This window comes from Pteropus alecto, unplaced genomic scaffold (genome assembly GCF_000325575.1).
Source record: "Pteropus alecto unplaced genomic scaffold, ASM32557v1 scaffold77, whole genome shotgun sequence".
NCBI classification, from domain to species: domain Eukaryota; kingdom Metazoa; phylum Chordata; class Mammalia; order Chiroptera; family Pteropodidae; genus Pteropus; species Pteropus alecto.
In genome coordinates, this window is record NW_006440820.1 from 1,075,658 (window position 1) to 1,097,046 (window position 21,389).

Genomic DNA, 21,389 nt, shown 5'->3' on the forward strand with positions numbered 1-21,389 from the left:
CACCCACACACAAATATCTCAAAGCGCACAGCGTGCGCGCGCGCGCGCGCACGCGCACACACACACACACACACACACACACACACACACACACACCAAGAATGGTATGTCTGGCATTAATACGTAGAATAAAGTAGGCAAAATATTTAAACTATGCTAATACTTAAAAGTTAAAGGAGCTCTTCACTTCCTTCCTCTCTATTGTCTAAAATTTTAACTATTTTAGTAAGCACTAAAGTCAACTGACAGTGCCAAGACTTACATTACTTTTCAAACAGGTCCAAACAGTTCAAATGGTTGGGTTAAAAAGGGGGAAAGAAAGGCAAATAAACACTGGAAATTAGTCATATGCTGACATCTATACGTTACAAGAATGACTCAGCGAACCATTTAATGTGAATTTCAACAGCTTTTAATCAGTTTCTTATGAAAATCCAATTTGATTTGGGCTTTCAAATGACTTTTTCAATCATTGCCACAGTTCCAAGAATACTAAAAAGAATAATTCGTTCTTAGTACAAAAGATTTGCCTATATTAACCCAGATATCCACGGCAGCACTTGCTTTTCTATCAAAATAAGAAAATATTAGCAGCTAAAAATATAAGTATGTGCAAAGGTTCTAAAAAGTATTACCCTGGAACAATGACAATAGATGGGATTTCTCTTTGTCAGAGGAAAAAGAAGAGACAGAAACTTTAGTAGTCTTCTCACATCTCCCAAAGATTTGAGTCACAGGGTTTATTTGTGCTGATAACCAGTTATCTACTGCTTGAAACCTAAGCAGAATGCATCAGCATTTCAGAACTACCTAGGGCCAAGGGGTGGGGTATACTAGGAGATTTCCAGATTAATTGTAAGACAATTCATTGATATTTACATAACGAGAATAAATGTTTTTCCTGACAGAATTTCCCTTCAGTGCCTTGAGACCACCAGCAAAAGAGGAAGATACAGAAATTCTATTATATTAATAGTCCCTGTTTCTATGGTTCTGGCATTTATTAACTGGTGGAAACTGTTTATTGGGTCATAAACTTTACTAATGGGGATATTATCTCTAAATTATAAATCTCCTTCAGTATATGGCTTAGTTATAAAAAGAATAATTATTTAAAGTGTCTTTATGGCTGCAATGTATCATGTTTATTAGCATGATTCCTTATAATGGCCATTTAATTGCTAATTATGGGCCTTAACTTCATATAACCAGGGCAATGACACACATCTACACAATAGAATGAGCAGTTGTCATCCTACAAACCCAGAAGCATATCATTAGTTTGCTTCCTTCCCTTTTCTCCTCCTACTTCTCATCAAATGAATTATATTACAGGCCTATACAGGGCCTGAATTATCTACATATTTAAAATCTTGAGGGAAAGACAACTGACTGAGAGTTGAATAGGTAACAAATATGTCAGCCTGAAAAGTTCCAGGAAAGTGTCATCCTTCTAAAAGCTTGCTCTCTGGGGAATGGAAATCTTAAAGTGACAAAGTGGCTTGGCACTGTCAGTTGTCTTTAAAAAAAAAACAAACCTGGGACTAAAATCGAATAGTCAAAAATTAGATTTTATGAGTAAATGGTTTTAGTATACAAATTGGGTTTTTAATTTATTAAAAAGTTCTATGGGGTCTATTCTAACAATGGCACATGTAGAATTATCCTAGGTTTCTATATAGAAACAGCTTATTAACTTCAACTTTTAAAAATAAAGAGCCATTGTTCTTGAGCAGATTGGTACATCTGAGTACCAAGAAGCCAGCTCATTTCTAGGCAAGACACCACAAATGTGGAATGAAAACATAATGAGAGAGAAGGGCCCTTAAGGTGTCATCAATTCCTCTTCCTTTCCTCAGCGCAGTTCCCGAAAGTTAAATGTTGAAGTCTCTTCTCCATAGGCTTCTACTGTCTGAGAACACCAAGCAACTGGACTTATGATACACAGCACCTAAGACTGAAGAATGGGGTAAATTGAGACAAACTTCTCACTATGAATTCCAAGAAGTCCATGTTTATGAGTGGTAACCAAATATATGCTACATGACAAAAGTTATGCTGAGATACAATGTATAGGACTAGAAGAAAAATAAAAATATAACTAGAGAAATGTAGGAGAGAAATGTTGTAGTCTTAGAATATTTAAACTTCTGAGGTGGGTGATACATGTGTGTGGAGAGTGAACCAAAAAGATCTCTCAAAATCTTCAGCAATCACAACCCTAAATATTTTAGACATAATAAATTTTTAGTCATACTAAAATTATATACATATGCATATATTCCTAAATTAACAAGCTAACTTTAGATATAAAAATGGCATTAAAATGTAAACACTGCATATATTTTAATTTCTCTCCCAAATGTTTACACGTGTAAGTGTGTGTTGCAGGGATGGGGGAGTCCTTTTCTTCTTATAGATTTGCTAATTTCAGAAAATAAGTATCTTCACTCCAGAGAGGTTTAAGGATTATTTTGACAAGATGGGTGCTACAAAGTTTAATTATATAACTAACAAATGTGTCAAAAAGATTTCAAAAAATGTTTAATAGAATCATAACTTATTGCGCTGATATCATTTGATTTTATAGTGTCATGTATAGCTATCAAAAGTCATTTTATTTTTCTGTTGTAAAAAATCAAATTATGTTGGTTACAAAATTACCACTAGATTCTTTGGTATTAATAAATCATAAATATAATAAAAATGTTCGATGTTCCCTTAAACGACATTTTTAATAGTGCTGGTACATCAGCAATATAATGTGATGATAATGTGATGTGCTGAAAAACTAAATTGACAAAAGGAGATTAATTGTAGTCTACGGATTTCAATTCAATATGAACCATGCTTTTTTTTGTTTTTAATGAAATTATATCTACTGAAATAAACTTGGCAAAATTAGAGCAGGAAATCAAAGGGAGATGAGCAAAACTGGCATGGTTACTCCTCCTCTAAGCCATACACGTCCTTTAAAAATTGAAAATAGTTAATGTATTTCGTAGGAATAGGTGATGGCATCCCGAGCCACATATCTTCACATCTCTAGAAGGAAAAAAAAAGTTGGATATAATTAGAACCACATTTCAAAGTGTAGTTTTGTAAATGTAACAATTTTTTTTTGTCATTATATAAGCTCTTGGCAAATAGTTTATTTTCGAAGCAGAAATGTCTACTGTCCACTTTTCAATCACGAGGACTTTGTGGTAGACTGGATTCTTATGCTTAATTCTTCATCCCTCCCTGTATTAGAATTATACACCCATGTTCTTTGAGATGGGAGTTTGCAGTGCCTTCCACAGAGTTGATTTTCCTGTCCTTTTAATATGACTGGCTTTGGCCTATGTAATGTTAGCAGACGTAGTACAAACAGAGGTTCTAATGTGCTGGCATGATTTGGCTTGGCCTTCTGTGCCTCTGCCATTGCCATGAGAACATGGCCCAAGATGCTACTGGTCAGAATGCCAGGTAGAGCAAGCTGAGATAGAGCCAAACCCAGCTGACCTCGAAGCCCATGGACAAGAAAAATTAATGTCTGTTGTTACGAACCACTGAAATTTGGGGAGAGGGGTTTGTTTATGCAGCATTATTGTAGTGATAGATCCTTCTATACTTTATTAAGAATTCATTTAAAAAAAAAAACCCAAACTGCTAGCTATACTGGTTGCTTGGTTACTGTTTCTTCAATCTAACAATGGAAAGAACACTGGCTCATTCACAGCATGCTCTTGGGGATAAGCGACTTTATGTAACACTATACATATACATATATACACGCACATATATATATACACATGTATAAATATATATACACATACTTTATATATTATATATGTGATGCATATATGTATATATATTTGCTAATTGCAGAAATAAATACCTTCACTCTGGAGTAGTTTAAGAATTATTTTGATGAGGTAGATTGCAAAAACTTATATTAAAAATTATATAAGTAACAAACATGTGTCAAATAGATTTCAAAAAGTCTTGTATACATAAATCTATACACATGCAAATATGTACATGCACACTTCTTGTTTATGCTGCAATAGTCGATTAACATCAACATAGGGAAAATCCGTAACTGTGGCTTCTTATATTTCTATTGTCAAGATTGTTTTATAAGAGGTGCTATATATTTAATGCTAAATTAGTATCCAGAGTCACAAGGTATCACAGAAACACAGGTAAGAGCTCAATAATTCTATGTGATAGAATTGTGGAAGCAACCCAAATTAAGTGATATTTCATTTGGGCCTTATGGGATGAGGAGCAGTTCAGTAGGAGAGTAAAGTGATGTAGGGTGTTCCAGGCATGAGGAACAGCATAAGCAAAGGCCTAAAGACCTAAAAGTATCTTTTCAAGAAAGGGTGAGTAGTCCAGTGTGGTTTGGGGCACATAGTACAAAGCAGCAAGAAAGGTGGTTAGAAGGAAAAGATGGGACCAAACTTGGGGGCTTCTGTGCTAGTTTATACTTTATGTTGTGGTTAGGGAAAGTCAGTGGTGGGTCTCAGCCAGAAAAATCTGATCAGAAATTAAATAACTCATTGGATGTACGAAGAATGAAATGAAGGAGGAAAATCACTTTGGAGTTTACTACAATAATCCTGGGAAAGAACTGACTGTGCCATAACCAGGGCAACTGAAGTTGGGATGAATAAGAGCCACATCTGAAAGATTTTGCTGCAGTAGAACATACAATACCTGGAAAGTGTCTGGTTTGAAGTGGTCATAAAAGAAAGGGGTAGTGTTATGGGTTGAATTGTGTCCTCTCAAAAAGATATGTTGAAGTTCTATTATTGCATAACCTCCAAGTTTCTAGTTTCTAGTTTCTAGTTCAGTGAACATATGGAGGTGCAGGGAATGTGACCTTCCTGGAGAGGACGTGGAAGTTCCTCACCTTTTCCCCATACCTTGCCCTATGCATCTCTTCCATTTGGCTGTTCCTGAGTTATATCCTTTTACAATAAATCAGTAACCTAGTAAGTAAAATGTTTTTATGAATTCTGTGAGCTGCTCTAGCAAATTAGTCAAACTCAAGGAGGGGGTCATGGGAACCTCCAATCTACAGCCAGTGGTCAGAAGTATAGGTGGACAACCTGGACATGAGAATGGTGTCTGAATCAGGGAGGTAGTCTTGTAGGATTGTACCCTTAACCTGTGGGATTTGAGGCTATCTCCACATAGATAGTGTCAGTATTGAGTTGAATTATAGGACATCCAGCTGGTGTCCAGAATTACTTGATGTGAGGGAAAACCTTACACATTTTAACTGGTACCAGAATTGTAGCCAACTCTCAATTTTTGGGAGATTTTCACAAGTACTAGTTTAAATGAACTAATAGGAATTAAAGTGGAATCCAAAGGAGGGTAGAAAGCAAGAGATAAGACTTAAGAAACTCAGTGAAGGGAGGGGCATCAATAAAGTAGAGATAAAGATATCTTCTTCATAATTTTTGCCTGTGATTGGGTCCATCTAAAAGAATCACATGGCCAATCTCTTTGTTGACATGAGAAATTCCCATACTACCACTGCCTAATTGTTCAAATGTTCTAAACATTACAGAATATTTATGACAACCTGGGCAGTGAGTTAAAATATTCTTTGTCTTCACTGACCTTTGTTTATCCTACACTACAAAATGTGAAGACAACTCCAGATTATATTGTCGTCAGCACACATAAATTTTAAGTGGAAATAACGCATCACAATTTTACAACAGGAGAGGTCATCCACAGCAGTCCACCACTTCCCTATTCCCGATGAGGATGAGCCTACTTATGTTTCTATAAAACAGCCGCCTTGATGGTACATGTTGGAATCTTAAACATCTTTGTGTAGCAGGCTCTGCCAGTGCCCTTTCTGATTCCCTCACCCTTTCCTCTTGGCACACACCAGCCTGATTTCCAACTGCCAGCACCTGCGTTGCTTTGCCTAAGAGCTTTTCTTTCACCTCCGAGGCCTGCTTTGGCTGCCCCTGTGATATACCACAAGTGCCTTGGAATAAATTATTTCTCCCCATTTCAAGAACAGCCTTCAAACAGTGACTGGTGGGAGTTGATGGATGAATACCACAGCTCATTTGCACTTTGGGTGGGATAACTCTGAGGTACATGCTAGGCAGTGAATCCTTGTGTTTCTCAGTCATCCACACTAGTTACCGGTTTGATAATATGCCCTGTATAAGCTCCTTTTCTTCCATTTCCTACTTCTTCACACCCTTACTAGTGCTTCTTTCACTTCCCCTCAAAAAACTATTTATACTCAGATCCTTTTCTCCAAGTTGGCTTCTAAAGGAAGCCAAAGATACTATGTAATTTTGCATTTATCAAAACTAATAAAAGGTCTGTGAAAGTCACAGCACAGCTTGAAACAAAGCAATTTCCTGACAAATTGTAGATGGATCCATGTGACTTCCATATAACTCAAGAGACAATGTGTAAATTAAAAAAAAAAAATCAATTTAATCTGGATCATAAACAATATGTGCCACATAGCATTTTCTGGAAGAAAGAAGAACTATGAAATGGAGAGTGAAATTCAACAATGATGCAAAATCATGACTCTAAAATGGCTAAGAATCATTGTCTACAAGAGAGCCCATGACATCTTCCAAGCTGGCTCTCACTAGAGCTACTTAAGATGTCAAGCAAGTTGGCAATAAATTACTTGTTCATCAATGGTGACAAAATGTAGCTGCCGATCTGTAGAATCATACACCCTTGAAAGAGGAAGCAAAGATGGCATTGGATAGATGAAAACCCAGTAAATAACAGCTGTCCAGTGAGAATAGCAAAGCTGTGTGTGAGCTCATGGGCTCTGGATTTATTTGCTTTGACATTTTTAAAAGGAAATTTAATTGGATTATGTCTCCTCCTAGTTTAAAATTTTCTACTGCAGTACTGGCCACCAGATGCATGAGGGAAAAAGATTAGGAGCCAATTAAATTCCACACTTCATTGAAACAAGATTATTTTTATTCCTCTCAAATATAAGGCTGATAAGAGTCATTTTAGTGATTTCACCCTGCTACTTCCTTCCACTAATTCAAAAAAGGACATTTCTACAGGAAATATCTGTGAATTTACAGAAAACTCTAGTAGTGTGTATGGAATTGAAATTGTGGTTTTATTGAACTTTCTTCCTTATAATAGGTTAACATTACCTTAGAAATAATCAAATTGAAAAAAATCATAAAACCAGTTAAATTTTAATGAATTAAATTAAAATTAATCTTGGGAAGAAATTTCACAAAGACTTGTTGAGATAATCAAGAGCATTCTGATGACATAAGAAAAGCTCATATGTAAAGCAAAGAGATTTGCTTATATTCTTATCCATTTATGTCTTTACTGTAATAACAATATTTCACATTTGCTTTCCTTTGCCCCAGATCAAGCTTCAATAGAGTTTCCATCTGCGTGAGTATAGCTAAAACACAGGTATAGCTTCTAAACAAGAAATATTTTCTTAGAACTGCATTACAACACAGAACAAAACAAACAAAGACTGCATTACAGGGCAAGTAAAGTTTTCAAGACATGGGGTTTTTTTTGTTTCAGTGATACACTTATGCATACAATTCAAGTAGCATCATCCAATCTTTTAAATCAAAGTAGATTTCAGCAGTATTGTTTCCTACCAGGTTATTGCTTTGTGTTAAGTAATTGGTATGTATTAACCAGTTATTTTTTAAATCTAGTGAGAATGATTAATAATATTTTATTTTAAATATTAAATTTAACCTCAAATATTAGAAATAACTGTTTATTAAAGTGTTGGCACCAGCCCCTAATTATATAATCCTTACCTTTAGGAATACCTTTGAGTCTTAGCTTCCTATCTATAAATTGGGAATGACATTCTCACAAGGTTGTTAGGACAATAAAATGTCGCAGATATTCTATCCTCTAAATACCAAAAGGAGATCCTCAACAAGTGGGGTGCCCAAAGATGTATCCCAAAGGGCACCCAACTGACCCCTTCTCCCCACTGTCAAGGCTATATATCATCCTGTTGTAACAGGGGAGATTTAGAGCCAATTGCTAACGCTTCTGCAGTTTAGTGCTTATAAAATAAAGCCACATCCAATTTTTCTCAGAAAGGTCAAAAGATAAGATACTAGTCATATAGTGCAACTTATAAAGTTTTTATAATAAACAATTTAGTGTTATTTTTTAAAGCTCGACTTCTGAGATTGACCAGAGTTGCTCTAAATGGCAGGACCTATTTTGCCAATTTTACAGCTACCATCTGTGACCAAGCACAATAAAATGGAAATGGGGTCTCTGGGCTGTGACAGTGCCAGGGCAACATGCTGAGACCATGGATAATCACATAATGGAATGAGAGTCAAATTACAGTCCCAGTGGCTCACCATGGGTTGCTGTGGGGGCCAGGCCTCTGGCCAAGGGAGTTCCTGATAATCCAGGCTACAAGCCACAGTCAATAGTCATAGTGGGTGACAAGTCAGCTTATATCCATCCATAGAGGAAAAACTCTCACCAAAGTGCAGCAGGACTAATCAAAGCTGAATTAGCTACAATGACAGTCCTCTTTGTAAATTTTGTTTGTTTGTTCTTAGACCCCAGTACTATTAGCTGAGGCCACCCAGCCATCACAGGTGGGGGCGGGGGGTACATGAGTCCAAGGGACCAGTCCTGACATCCAGTAGATCAAGCCCCAGGAGCTGTTAGTCTGGACCAGGCCTTATACCATGAATGTGGGGCTTATTCACCTGAGCCCAAGGCTATTTTGGTAATAGACTGTGCTGGGTAATTCCCCTCAAGATTTATTTTCTGCTCTGCTCTTTATACTGAGCTCACTGCCCTGAGAGGCCAGCCTCTGTGGATTGCATCACTCCCCAAGCTACCTTGTTCTCTGGCTTCTGGGTGGGTCCAGTCAATGGGAAGCAGCAAGAGATAAGGGTATTAATTCTACTTCCTCTCCCCCTGCTCTCTCCCTGCCTACCCATGGTTTGGCAGTGACCATTCTCCTCTAACTGTTGCCACTGCTCCAACTTCTGCATTGGGCCTCAATAATACCAGTCCCTCTCCCTGCTCCTCCAGACATAGGGTTAGCAAAGGCTTTCCACTCTTGCTAGTCCCTGAGTGTTCCACTGCCCTGACTGATTCCCTTAACCTTACCCACTCCTCTGTCAAAAGACCCTTAATGGAATTTATTCCTGGGATGCAAGGTTGGTTCAATATCCACAAATCAATTAACATGATATAGCACATAAACAAAGTGAAGAATAAAAATCATATGATCAATAAATGCAGAAAAAGCATTTGAAAAAATCCAGCATCCCAATCCTATCTGATCTCAGAAGCTAAGCAGGGTCGGGCCTGGTTAGTACTTGGATGGGAGACCACCTAGGGAGACCTGGTACTGTAGGCATAAAAAAAAAAAAATCCAGCATCCATTTATGATAAAAACTCTCAGCAAAGTGGGAAAAGAGGGGACATATCTCAACATACTAAAGGCCACATATGACAAACCCAGAGCCAATATCATACTCCACAGCAAAAAGCTAGAAGCATTTTCCTTAAGATCAAGTACAAGAAAAGGATGTTCACTTACACAACTTTCACTCAACATAGTATTGGAAGTCCCAGCTACAGCAATCAGACAAAAAAGAAAAAAGAAAAAAAGACATCCAAATTGGAAAAGAAGAAGTAACAGTCATTATTTGCAGATAACATGATACTATATAGAGAATCCTAAAAATTCCGTCAAAAAAAAAAAAACCCTGTTAGAATTGATCAATGAATTCAGTAAAGTAGCAAAACACAAAATTAATATTCAGAAACTGGCTGCATTTTCATACACTGATAATGAACTATCAAAAAAATTAAGGAAACAATCTCATTTATAATCACATCAAAAAGAAATTAAATTTAAAAACCCTAGAAATAAATTTAACTAAGGAGGTAAAAAAACTTGTACTTGGAAAATCATAAGACACTGAAGAAAGAAACTGAAGAAAATACAAATAAGTGGAAGCATATACTGTGCTCATGGATAGGAAGAATTAACATCATTAAAATGTCCATACTACCCAAAGCAATCTATAGATTCAATGCAATCCCTATCAAAATACCAATGGGATTTTTCACAGAACTAGAACAAATAATTCTAAAATTTATATGGAACCACAAAGAACTTTGAATAGCCACAGCAATCTTGAGAGAGTAGAACAAAATTGAAGTATGTTACCTGATATCAAACTATACTATAAGGCTACAGTCATCAAAACAGCATGGTATTGACATAAAAACAAATAGAGATTGATGGAACAGAATAGAGAGCCCAGAAATAAATCCATGTCTATATGGTCAATTAACCTATGACAAAGGACACAAGAATATTCAATAAATGGTGTTGGGAAAACTGGACAGTTACATCAAAAAAAAAGAAACTAGACCACCTTCTTACATCAGGTACAAAAATAAACTCAAGACTTAAATGTGAGACCCGAAAATGTGAGACCATAAAAATCTAAGAAGAAGACATAGGCAGCAAACTGTCTGACATTGTTCTTAGTAATGTTTTTTTTCTGATATATCTCCTCAGGCAAGAGAAACAAAAGAAAAATTAAAAAATGGAACTATATCAAACTAAAAAGATTTTGCACAGCAAAAGAAACCATCAACAAAATGAAGACGACCTACTGAATGGGAGAAGATATTTACCAAAGATACATCCAATAAGGGGTAATATCCAAAAATTTATGAAGAACTCATACAACTCAACACCAAAAACAAACAAACAAACAAACAAAAACAAATAATCCAATTAAAAAATGGTCAGAGGACCTGAATAGGCATTTCCCCAAAGAGGACATACAGATGGCAAATAGACATATGAAAAGATGCAAACTAAAACCACAGTGAGACTTTCTGTGCCAATAGTGCTCTCACAAACATGGTGAATATTCCTAAAACTCACCAGACTTTCTGTAAAAAATGTGACAAGCACCAACCCCACAAAGTGACACAGTACAAAAAGGGCAAGGACTCTCTATGCACAGAGAAGGTGGCATTATGACAGGAAGCAGAGTGTTTGTGGTGGGCAGACTAAGCCGATTTTCTGCAAAAAGGCTAAAACTACAAGAAGATTGTCTTGGGCTTGAATTCATTGGGCCCATCTGCAGATTTAAGAGAATGCTGGCTATCCAGAGATGCAAGCATTTTAAACTGGGAGAAGATACAAAGAGAAAGGACCATGTGATTCAGTTCTAAGCTTCATATTTTGTTTTATTATGAAGGCAATAAAATCTTGAGGATATGTTCACTTCAGGGAAAAAAAAGCACAATGAACTATTATCTCACACCTATCAGAATATCTATCATCAATAAATCAAAAATAATGTGTTGGCCAAGATGTGGAGAAAAGAGAGAATCTCGTGCACTGCTGGTGGGATTGCAAATGGGTGCAGCCACTATAGAAAACAGTATGAAGGTTCCTCAAAAAATTAAAAATAGAACTAACTTATGATCCAGCAATTTTACTTCTGGATATTTATCCAAAGAAACTCAAAACACTAATTTGAACAGATATATGCACCCATCCCTATGTTCCCTGCAGTGCTATTTACAATAGCCTAGATATGGAAGCAACCTAAGTGCCCATCAACAGACAACTGGATGAAGAGGTGGTACATACATACAATGGAATATTACTCAGCCATAAAAAGTGAAATCTGACCATTTGTGACAATATGGATGGAACTAGAAGGTATTATGCTGAGTAAAATAAGTCAGACAGAGAAAGACAGATATAATCTCACTTATATCTCACTTATATGTAGAATCTAAATAACAAAATAAGCAAACAAACAAAAAAGAGACTCATATATACAGAGAACAAACTGATGGTTGTCAGATGGGAGGGGGATTGTGAGACTGGGTGAAAAAAGTGAAGGGGTTAAGAAATACAAATTGGTAGTTATAAAATAGTTACTGGGGTGTAAAGTACAACATAGGGAATATAGTCAATAATATTGTAATAACTATGTGTAGTGCCAGGTGGTTACTAGACTAATTGGGGCAATCACTTCACAAGTTATATAAATGTCTACTATGCTATTTATCTGAAACTAATATAAAATAAAAATTTTTTAGGCGAGGCAACCCTTGGTTGACCTCACAATCAGATTGCAAGGACCTTATCAGCTTACAATCCCTTACTTTTTATTTTTTACCCCTACAGCACCTGGTCTTCCTAGGTGGTCTCCCATCCAAGTACTAACCAGGCCCAACCCTGCTTAGCTTCTAAGATCAGATGGGATCAGGCTTGTTAAGGGTGGCATGGCCGTAGACTAAAATAAAATTTAATGTGAAGCATAATTGAAAAATAATTTTAAAAAAGAAATGAAAAAAAAAGTCCCTTCATTAAATCCATAACCTTGACTCCTTTGAGTATGCTGTGTGTGTTTCCTGCTAGAACCTCACTGGTATATGGACTTTGCCTGATCTATGTCCAGGGCAGGACCGAAGGCTTGGTTGAAGCCGCTGACTGGCTCCTTCTGCTAAAGAATGCTAACTTCAGGATTCCCCAGCACTGTGATCCCTGTTTTGGAGAGACATCCTGAAGCCCTGACCTTCTAATCCCATGTCTGGTGTACCAGGCCACCCCCCTACTCAGCCTCTGTTGGCCGATCCCCGTGGTCCTGTTCTTTTTTGCCCCCTCTCTGTTCATCCCATGCATTTCAGTTAATCAGGCTAGACTGGGAAGGTGTCCTAAATCTCCACCCCTACCATCTATCCCATCCACTAACACTGATACAAACAGAATTGGTGTTGAATCTAGTACTAAGGCCTGTTCAGCTTTCATCAGCTAGGAAGTCCCTTTCTACTTCTCTGTAAGATCTGCAGTTCAAGGAAGAGATCCTCTTGAGAATAACATTCAGCCTTAGGATTAAAGACATCGAGGTTCTGAATGGCGGCTGGTGCCAGTAACTTCTAGAGAGCTTTTCCTGTCATCTCTGGAACTTCAACTACAGCCAACCTGTCTAGCCCATACACTGGAGGAAGAGTGCAGCTGTCTAACCCCTGGCCTCCACACAGGAGCTCATTCCTTGTTCTCAACAGAACTTAAATCTCATCGCATCATATTCAGGGCTGGGTGACTTTCACAACCTGGTGGATCTTGTCCTGAGGTCCCACATGTGACTTTTTGGCATGGCAGACTTCCCAAATGTTGACGATCACTAAAGCTCTAAGTGAGAGGTTTTTTCTGCCTTACTGGACCCAATGAATCTATACAACTGGTCCAACTCTCTCATGGCCTCTTCTGACATTACTACTCCCCAATCAATTCTGCCATGGGTATAAGATCAGACAATAACCAAGGAGCAGGGGTAGGAAGGAGGCTGTGCCACATTGCCAAGACCCCAGCTGATACCAAGAAATCAACAAAGGCTTTAAGAATGGTTAGATACCAACCTGTGAATCCCCTTGAGGAAGGTCTTGGTGGCCCAGTTGCTAAGAGTCCCCTTCAAGGACTGCCTCAGCTACAGAGCTGTCTTGGCTACAAAGAGCCTCATTGCCCAACATTATATCTCTTCCAAAACCAACCCACAGGGATAAAGGCCAGGCCATTTTGGCCCAACTCAGGACAATTCTGAAAGGCCATTCTAGCTCCAGGGTTCTCTCTATGGCAGGGGTCTCCAACCCCTGGGCTGCAGACTGGTACCAGTCCGTGGCCTGTTTAGAATCAGGCTGCACAGCAGGAGGTGAGTGATGAGCCAGTGAGCAAAGATTTATCTGAATTTGCAGCCACTCCCTGGTGCTAGCATCACCACCTCAGCTTCACCTCAGATCATCAGGTATTAGATTCTCATAGGCGCACTGGTCTCTGGTGCCAAAAACTTTGGGGACTGCTGCTCTATGGGCTGGCCAAGGCTATCTTTGGACTTGCATCACATCTCAACTTGTCCGTCTGACCACTCCTGTGTCCTTCCCCTCCCTTCCCTTCCTTGAGTATTGATCCCAAGGATGCTCCTGAATAAACACTTACACATTAGACTCCATCTGCTTCCTAAGGACCCAATCTGTGACCAGGCTCCAACCCAGAGTATCTCAGGATATATTAGATATTAAAATTGAAACATACCTACATGGTTCAGGAAATACTATACTGTTTACTACTGATTTTACTGTATAAATTATGCAATATTATGCTCAACCTATTCACATTAAATATTTTCACGTGAGCTTACAGACTCACTGGTAACATTCCCAAGCTATCTTATATCTAGTTATGAACCAATAACAAGCTTAGGAGTACTAGAGTGCTGCAGACTCTGGAATCTAGTTAAGCTCTCATTATTGGTTAAATTAATCAGGTAATACTTTATACCTATGTTCTTTTATTTTTAAATGGCTGAAAAGAAATGGCCCCTTCTAAATGTCTCCTACAGCCTGATCCACTTCTAGGCTTGGTCAGCAGAAGTGATAAGAGACCCTAAGAGTAAAGTTCTTCTCACCACAAATAAGTAACAACTGGAAGAGCCTACTGCTGAAGCACAGGCCCTTTTTGATGCTACATTTCTGTCCTGTAGCTGTTCTCTTATCTTTAGGAATAGAATCACTAATTTTCGCCTTAAAAGTTAACTGTTCAAGGCCCAGCCCCCTGACTTGAGGAAGACATCTCCATTTTACAAACAATAATACAAGTATTACAAAAATAATACAGGTATTACAAAAATAATACAGGTATTTACATATATAATATAGGTATTATAAGTGTCTCACGTATATCAACTAAATCTTCACAACTACCCTGATGGAAGTAGTATTCTTTTTTTTCTATTACAGTTAACATACAATATTATATTAGTTTCAGGTGCACAACACACTGATTAGACATTTATATAACTTATGAAGTGATCACCCCGCTAAATGCAGTACTCATCTGACACCATATATAGTTATTACAATACTACTTACTATATTCCCCATGCTATACGCTACATCTCCATAACGATTTCGTAACTACCAATTTATACCTCTTAAACCCCTTTCCCCTTCACCTAATCCCCACCCTGCAATCTGACAACCATCAACATGCTCTCTGTATCTATGAGCTTGTTTCCATTGTTTGTTTATCATGTTCTCCAGATTCCATATGTGACATTCATTTTTGTCTGACTTGCTTTACTCAGCACAATACCCTCTAGGTCCATCCATGTTGTTGCAGATGGCAAGATTTCATTCTTTCTTATGGCTGAGTAATATTTCATTGTGTGTGTATGTATGTATGTATGTATGTATGTGTGTGTGTGTGTGTGTGTATATATATATGTATGTGTGTGTGTGCATGTATATGTATCTGTGTGTGTGCATGTATGTGTGTGTATATATATATGTATAATCACCTCTTCTTTATCCATTCATCCACTGATGGACACCCAAGTAGCCTCCATATCTTGGCTATTGTAAATAACGCTGCAATGAATATATGGACTCACATGTCACTTCAAAGTAGTGTTTAGGGGTTCTTCAGATAAACACCCAGAAGTGGGATAACTGAGTCCTTCTCTTTCTCTTGTTATAGCCTTTGTTTTAAAGTCTATTTTGTCTAGTATAAGCATTGCTACTCCAGCTTTTCTTTGTTTCCATTTTTATGAAACATTTTTTTTTCATCTCTTTACTTTCAGTCTGTGTGTGTCTTTTTGATCTAAAGTGAGTCTCTTGTAGCATATGGAAAGGTCTTGTTTTCTTATTCATCCAGCCATCCTATCTTTTGATTGGAGCATTTAATCCATTTACATTTAAAATAATTGTTGCTAGATATGTAGTTATTGCCATTGTATTATTCACATTTTTTTCTTCTTCTTAAAGAAGTCCCTCTAACACTTCCAGTAACACTGGCTTGGTGGTGATGAACTCTTAGCTTTTTCTTGTCTGGGAAGCTCTTTATCTGTCCTTCTAAATGATAGGTTAAATGTATAGAGTAATCTTGGTTGTAAGTCCTTGTTTTTCCTCACTTTGAGTATTTCCTGCCAATCCCTTCTGACCTGCATGCAAAGTTTCTGTTGAGAAATCAGTTGACAGTTTCATGGGCACTCCCTTGTAGGTAACTGCCTGCTTTTTTATTGCTGCTTTTAAGATTCCCTCTTTGTCTTTAACATTTGGCATTTTAATGACGATGTGTCCTGGTGTGGGTTTCTTTGGGTTCATCTTGTTTGGGACTCTCTGAGCTTCCTGGGCTTGTATGTCTATTTCCTTCACCAGGTTAGTGAATTTTTCAGTCATTATTTCTTGAACAATTCTTTGTTTTCCCTCTTCTTTTTCTGGTACCCTTATGATGCACACATTGGTATGCTTGATGTTGTCCCAGAGGCCCTTTAAACTATCATTTTTTTGGATTCTTCTTTCTTGTTGCTGTTCTGATTGGGTGTTTTCTGCTACTTTGTCTTCTAAATCAGTGATTCGCTCCTCCGCTTCATTTAATTATTGTTAATTCTTCCTAAGGTATTCTTCATTTCAGTTATCATATTCTTCATTTATGATGCTCTTTTTTATGTTTTCTATCTCCACTCTTATGTTTTCTATCACTTTGTTTAAAGTTTCACTCAGTTCATCTACTCTTCCCCTAAATTCATTGAGCATCCTTATATGTGTTTTGAACTCTGCATCTGGTAGATTGCTTGTCTCCATTTTGTTGAGTTCTTTTTCTGGAGCTTTGTTCTGTTCTTTCATGTGGGACATGTTTCTTTGTATCCCCATTTTGGCTGCCTCCCTGTGTTTGTTTATATATATTAGGTAGGGCTGCTATGTTTCCTAATCTTAGTAGAATAGCCTTATGTAGTAGGTGTGCTATAGGTCCCAGTGGCACAGTCTTCCCTGGTCATCTAAGCCAGGTGCTCCAAGTATGTCTCCTTGTATGGGCTGTGGGTGCCCTCCTGTAGTAGTTGAGCCTTGATTGCTGTTTGCTTGTCAGTGGGAGGGATTGACCCTTGGGCTGATTGGTTGTGATGACTGGCCATGACCAGTGGAGGAGCTGTTGTGCAGGGGCTGACCCTACAGAGCAAAATTCACTTTAACAGGGCTCTGGTATCTGCCCTGTAAGCCTTTTAGGTATGTAATCCTGAGATGTGATCCTGGGTGGTGCTCTGGCTCAGAGTGAAGCTGGCCACCAAGCATGCCAGCCAGGACCTCCTGGGAGGGCCCAGCCACAGGCCATGTTCAGCTGCAGTCTGTGCCCTGTCTGGGGCCACTTGGCATGAGCCACCAAGTAATCTGCAGATGGCTGCCACCCATGCTGGGCTTGGATGTGCCTCGAGAGCCCAAGCCACAATCCAATGCTGGCTGCTGCTAGTGCCAGGCTTGGGGCTGCTCAGCAAGAGGTACAGGGCATGCCAAGGCCAGATGTTGCTTGTTTACATTTTGTGAACCCTGAGAGATTTTAGGAAAATCTGCAGCATGAGCCAAGATAGGCGGTTTGTATGGAAAATCTACTGGAAGTGGCTTGGGTGGGCCCACAAGTTGGCAGGGGCGGGGTCTCAGGGAATCACCAGGGCAGGGTGATTAGTGTTAGCTACATTGATGGAGACTCAGATATGATGCCCACCTGCATCTGTACACCAGGTGCGGGACAGTTCAATAAAGTATCAATAGCTTCTGCCAGTACTTCTCTCAGGAGAAAGTTGCCACTCCAGCCCTCACCCTGAAGCCAGACAACCCAGTTCCTCCCTGTATGTCCCTGGCACTTTTTCAGCAGCTTCCCCAGTGTTGGAGCTCAGAGCAAGGGAGTCTGTCACTGAGAAGTCCATGAGCAGGCCCCTTAAGAGAAACGCCTGCGACTCCCTCAGTTCTCCATTTCACTCAGCCACAATCTCCGCTGGTTTTCATAGCTAGAAGTTGTGGGGACTTTTCTTCCCAGGGAACCCTCGGCTGGGAAGCCTGGTGTGGAGCCTGGACCCCTCACTCTTCTGGGGGGAATCCACAGCCGATATATTTCTCCTGATTCTCAACCGCCACACACAGGTTGAGAATTTCACATCTCTGCTCCTCCTACCAGTCTCACATCTCTGCTCCTCCTACTAGTCTCAAGGTGGCCTCTTCTATATGTCCCCAGTTGTAGGACTTCTGCTCAGCTAGACTTCAGGCAATTCCTAATGATGGCTATTCTGTAGTTTAGTTGTAATTTTGATGTGGATGTGAGAGGAGGCAAGCACAGCATTTACCTGGTCTGCTATCTTGACTGGAACCCTGGAAGTATTATTCTATCTCCATTTTTGAGATGGAGAAACCTGAAAGGTTGAGTAATTTACACAAAGTCACCCAGTTAGTCAATTGCAGAGCTAAGGATTTAAACTCAGGTTCATGTTCCAGACTTTCTGCTCTACCTGCCTCCCTAAAGCATCTGAAGTCCACAGCTCATTAACTGTCCTAGTTGACAGAGCAGGTAAGAGATGAAATGGGGGAGGTCAAGTTAAAGGGAGAGTGGATCTCTGAACTTCCCATGCATTGATTCCTTTTCCAGTATGGGTGGTGACTGTTTTGTGAGTTCTTAAATCAATTTAATGGATCACAAACAAACTACATTCGAAAGAAAGAAAGAAGTGGGAAGAGGAGAGAAAAGAAAAAGAAGGAAGAAAGGAAGAGAGAAAGGAAAGCACAAAAAATCATACTGTACCACATGTAATTAAAATAGTACTGGTTCATGAAACTTTTGTTCCATTGTTTATATGCATGCTGGGTTGCTATGAAAAAATGTCTTTCTTACTGTGGGCTGTAGTATCAAAAGAAATTAAATTTCATTCAAATTCAATAGTCATCAGGAAAATAAAAATTAAAGTAGTAAGACACCACATGTTTTCAGAGGCAAAAATGTAAACACAACTTGAATGCCTATCAGATAGAAATGAATAAATTATTCTATATCCATACTATGCTTAATAAAGAATGGCTTAGGTTTATACATATTAAATTAGAGAAATTTTCCATGATTTATATTCAATAAGAAAAACACCCTGCAGATAAATGCATGTGGCATAATTATACTTCTGTGCAATAAATGATGAAACCCCCAACATAGAGGTATCAAACATTTGGGTGGTGGATGGGGTGGAATGAAAAAGGAGAGAAGAAGGAAGTAAGGGAAAGAAACAACAAAGGCAGTTGCTAACTAGCAAAAATAAGTACATGTATCTTTGAGAATCCCATGGGAAATAGAGGACATAAGCAAACTGTATAAGTTAAGAAGAGTTTAATAAAGTGACTATTTACAAAATTGTGGGAAATGTTTAAGAAAACCAACAGGAATTCAGTCCCTCAGGAATTGTAGCATCAGGGAACCATTATCATCACCCAGGGCTGAAAGGGCATGTGAGAGTGGTTACTGGAACCTGGAGTGGGTAGCTCTGTGGAGAGAACCTCCAAACAGGCGCTGTGGACTCTGGTAGGAGGAGGCAGGGAAGAAGATAATTTTTTTCTCCCTCTACTCTCCACTCTCCTACTACTGCATCCCATTGGCCAACCCAATTGGAGGACAGAGGGCTCAGGGCCCCACAGATGCAGCCCACAAAGGTCAATTGCCTGGGACTCAGAGCAGGGTAGAGGGGGCTTTAGAAAAATCTTAATGGGACAAATGGATGATATCCAACATAGTATACTATAACAATAAATGAAAAAATGGAATATAAACTCCATCCATCATTTTTTATATGTAAAAATTAGATATTTACATGGATAAGAATTAAAAGGTTACTAAATGACAGTATCATTTTGTTTTTGTGATGGCATCTTGGATTTTAATTAAACCTAATAATTTCAATAATAATTACATTAAAATATTTTTTTCTTTTTTATTCTCTGCAATGAAAAAAATCCGAGTTAAACTTCTGATTCTACCAGATCCTGTTGTTTCTCTAACTTCCCCATCTTTAGAATGGGAATGATAAAAGTACTCACTTCATAGAGTTGCTACGAGGATTAAATGAACTAATAAATTTTGAGATCTTAGGACAGTACTTTGAACGTAGTAAATGCTTTAAGTCTTTACTATTATTATGGTGATGATGGGACATCAGGTACCTCCTAATGGAGGCGGCTGTCTCCATATCCCCTCTCCAATCTACCCACCATCCAGCCAGAGCAAGCTCCCTTTAAAGTGTATTCCTGATCATGTCACTTTCTTCCTTGGAATTTGTCCATGGTCTCCAGACTCTGCAGTATAATACTCAAACCTCACCCTTGCAGTTATCTCCAGCCTCATTCTTCTCTGCTTTGTGCTTTCATTCCAGCCTCACAATTCTTTCTGTTTCTGCACAAGTGCCATGCTGTCCTCTGTCCCAGAGCTTCTGTTGGGAATGCCTTTTCCATATCATTCTACTTTCCTACCTTCTTAACTCTTACTATTCATCATTGATACTTCAAGCATCACCTCCCCTGAGAAGACTTCCTGCCGCTGCATAATCAAATTTATAAGCAGCTTCTTCATTCCATAACATCTCATGTAGCCTCTATCTCGCCATGTGCCAAATCATGAGTGTATTGAATTCTCAACAGCAATGGTCCCTCAAAGGAAGCAATAATGACCTTTCTCTCTGAACCCCTGCACAGAGCATGGAACATGCTGAGAGTGGATACTTAATCATGATTTGTCTAAGAATAAAATTTATAAATAAATGAGTTAAATAAGTGACCAAACCAGAATTCAACCCCAGCTCTGTTTGACTCCAAAATGCCACCACTTTCTCCCAACCATCTGGAAGTTCTAAAGCTGCCTGACACTTCAGAATAGCTGCATGCCTGAGGGAACTCCCCAAAGACACTAGACCAATTCAGGCCAAAATGATCTGGTTAACAGTGATGGGGAGGAATAAATGCCTCCTTTCTGGGAGTATCAACCACATGACATTTGCTTTATCAAGGGACTTTCTCAAGAAAATCAATTTCTGGAGCATGTTAAAATATAAACACCACCACCCACCCACCCACTACTTAACAGAAATTAGTCCAAAGAGATTTTAGAGAATTCAGACAATTCCACAACGTTGAGAGCACCATCTGATCATATGAACTTTGTTTTCCCTAACCAATCATTTTTCTACTAAATTTTTATTTCAAATTTGGCTCCACTGTGAAATATGCATCCCCATACTGTACTGTGTGCATAGCCACAGATACACTGGAGAGTCTTGACATATTCACCATTTGAGATTTGCTCTTGTGGCTCATGATAATGTCACCAGAATCCCTTGATAATAGTGTTTATATCTATTTATAACTGTAACCTATTATCCTATCTTCCATATAATTGGATGTGACTAAGACTAAAAAAAAATTCAGCTGCATAAGAAAAGTCATGCTCTTATAGAACAGATGTTCACTCAGCATGGAAAGTGAATTAGCCTTTAAAACAAATACCCAGA

At 38.5% G+C, this 21,389-nt stretch overlaps 1 protein-coding gene, 1 non-coding gene and 1 pseudogene across 2 annotated transcripts in view; 1 reads left to right on the forward strand and 2 right to left on the reverse strand.

Annotated features, from left to right (window-relative positions):
* Nucleotides 1-2,943: 2,943 nt before the first annotated feature.
* The window catches only part of EFHC2 (EF-hand domain containing 2), a 172,215-nt gene continuing 153,769 nt past the window's right edge, over nt 2,944-21,389 (reverse strand). Inside the window, exon 15 of the mRNA XM_006917910.1 lies at nt 2,944-3,045. Coding sequence (XP_006917972.1) covers nt 2,944-3,045 — 102 coding nt within the window. The remainder of the gene's footprint in view (nt 3,046-21,389) is intronic.
* Nucleotides 10,928-11,244, forward strand: LOC102879770 (annotated as a pseudogene).
* On the reverse strand, nt 12,206-12,324 carry LOC112484759. Its single transcript, XR_003048163.1, has one exon. It is a non-coding gene; the product is annotated as a 5S ribosomal RNA (ribosomal RNA).